This window comes from Etheostoma spectabile, chromosome 16 (assembly GCF_008692095.1).
Source record: "Etheostoma spectabile isolate EspeVRDwgs_2016 chromosome 16, UIUC_Espe_1.0, whole genome shotgun sequence".
Classification (NCBI taxonomy): domain Eukaryota; kingdom Metazoa; phylum Chordata; class Actinopteri; order Perciformes; family Percidae; genus Etheostoma; species Etheostoma spectabile.
This window is the reverse complement of record NC_045748.1, coordinates 99,436-101,822: the sequence shown is the minus strand read 5'-3', so window position 1 is coordinate 101,822 and position 2,387 is coordinate 99,436. Positions and strand designations below refer to the sequence as shown.

The window sequence follows — 2,387 nt, the reverse complement described above, 5'->3', positions numbered from 1 at the left end:
GATAGATAGATAGATAGATAGACACACATATCTATATATATGATGATGATGAAGGCAGTCACTCGTTAGGGTTTGCTTTACTCTGGATAGGACCTGCTGCTTTTCAGTTTCAAGTGTCTCTCACCATCAATTTCCGAGTCGCTGTCCGCCATTGGAGGGACTCGGATCAGCACCTGCCGTTTGTCTCTCTGCACCACCAGCTGCAGCTTCCCGCGGGACTTCTCGATCAGCTTCCCTGCGTCGCTGAGTGACAGGTTTTCTGTAACCGTACCGTTAATCTGACAGAAAGGAGATCAAGAGCCAGTCAGATGCTAATCACTGCACTAACTACAAAGAAACAATGCAACAGTAATGATATGGAGAGAGAGAATGAGAGTGAGTTATGAGAAGTTTAAAAACAAGAAAGAAATCTTAGATTTTTTATTTTTATTTCAATTAAAATACACAGCATCCTAACTGGCTACACTCACCCCCTGTACCAGGAGTTGGAGCACAAAAATTAACAAAAGAACAATGAGACATCAATCAATAATCATATCAGAAACAAAGCTTGTTCACAATCTGTACTTGGAAGAAAAACCTTGACCCTACCTTTAAAATAATGTCCCCTTCCAGCAGGTTCCCATCTCTGCTGGCAAGTCCTGTGCTGGTCATCTCTTTGATGAAGAGCTGACTGCCAAGACGAAGGCCATACTCTGGAAAAGACGGTTTAAAAAAAAACTCAGGCTTCACAGCCTACAATAAAGACGCCAGACTTCCTTGAAAAAAATCATATTACCCATTTTAAAAAGCACCAATATATTTTGTTGTTAAAATGGAGTCAGACAGCCTAACAATAGTGATAAGATTAGTTAGTTTCACACCTTCGTTGGGCCGGTTCTTCAGCAGCAGCACATTCATTGGTTTCTCTAGTGGCTCCAGGTCCCGGGCGGGGCGAGGCAGAGGTATGGGCACAGCGACAGGTGACGGGGAGCGCTCCAGACGGTCTCTGCTCCCACTCCGCTTTAGCGGCTCCTCGTACTTCCTCAGGTCACTAGGGATGTGTTCCCGTCCTCGTTCGAAGCTGTGGCCGCGGCCTCGTGCAGGGCTTTCACGTGTGTAGCGCAGGTCTGGGCTGTTGGCGCGGTCCAACATTCGCTCGCTGCGGTAGCGCCGATCAGGACTGTGGTCTCTGTCTAATGCATTCTCGCTGCGGTACCTTCTGTCCGGGCTGTAGTCACGCACAGGCAAGTGGTCACCCTTGTAGAGGCGATCCGGGCTGCGTTCTCGGTCCAAAGTGCGACCTCTGCTGCCATCTCTCTTGTACTGCCGGTCCGGGCTCAGGTCTCTATCTGTGCCTCTACCACGTTCCCGCCGGTCATAGTCCCTGTCGTAGTCACGCTCACGTGTTTGGTAACCAGAATCCATGTAACCTCCCCCGCCTCGCTCCTTCTCTAGGCTGTGGTCCCGCCCACCTCCACTCCGGCTGCTGTACATACTGCGGCGGTCTTGCTCGTAGTTGTAATCGTCATTGTAGTCGTTGTTGAAGACTCGGTCATCAGGTGACGGGGGACGGTTCAGCAGATTGACTGGAACCTTCCTGGGCCTCTTAACTGTCTGTTGATCAAAAGAAAAAAAAAATCAGGTTAGAGGTCACAACAAACAAATAAATACATTTTTTTCATAATTATATTTCTTTTTTAGCTGAAAAAAAAGGAAATTGAATGAGATTGGCAGGATCAATGAATATGAAGTTTCAAACCCCCAAAATTCATCAGGTCAGGTTCAAATAACAAAGCAAAAGCTGTACTTACAATCTTTGCTACTTTGCCACACTTCCTGAGGGTCTGGACAGCGAAGGAGTGGATGGCCCCGTCCATTGGGATGGCGTTCACCTGCACCACTCGGTCATTCTCACTATACAAAACACAAACACACATTGGTTTGAGCTAAACATGCTAAATTACAGGTGTTCTCAGGGTGATACACGTGAATGTTCATTCCAAAAGTAAAGACATATCTTTTAATATTTTGTTTGAACCTTAAGTGACAGGTGGAACAATAATGGCTGTCTCTCTGTTCAGATAGTTGCCTTCCCAATAAGGAATACAATGTGATCTCTGCAAATAGGGAAATAAATCCTTTAAGCCATAAAAACAATAACCAAAATTCTTAAAGTTTTTGAAGACAATGGATAAATTGACCTTAAGGAATGTCTGTTTTGGCAAATCCTGTAAATCAAAAACCGGACAAATAAACATTGATGCAAAAAGCCTTTTTCTTGCCTACCATTGTCTAATACATACAGCATTATTAGAAGGAACATATACCTCAGTATAAATGGTATAGCAAAATTTCTGCTAGCTGCTTGTCCCCTGAATACACAAAAAAAAAAAAAGAAAAAAGAA

General features: G+C 44.6%; 1 protein-coding gene across 10 annotated transcripts in view; it reads right to left on the bottom strand.

Moving 5' to 3' along the window:
* tjp2a (tight junction protein 2a (zona occludens 2)) overlaps positions 1-2,387 on the bottom strand; it is a 76,595-nt gene that overhangs the window by 20,015 nt on the left and 54,193 nt on the right. For all 10 annotated transcript variants that reach the window (XM_032538834.1, XM_032538839.1, XM_032538828.1 and 7 more), the window contains 4 exons: positions 1,794-1,896; positions 864-1,596; positions 592-695; positions 125-278 (listed from right to left, as the gene is read on the bottom strand). In XM_032538834.1, coding sequence (XP_032394725.1) covers positions 125-278; positions 592-695; positions 864-1,596; positions 1,794-1,896 — 1,094 coding nt within the window. The remainder of the gene's footprint in view (positions 1-124; positions 279-591; positions 696-863; positions 1,597-1,793; positions 1,897-2,387) is intronic.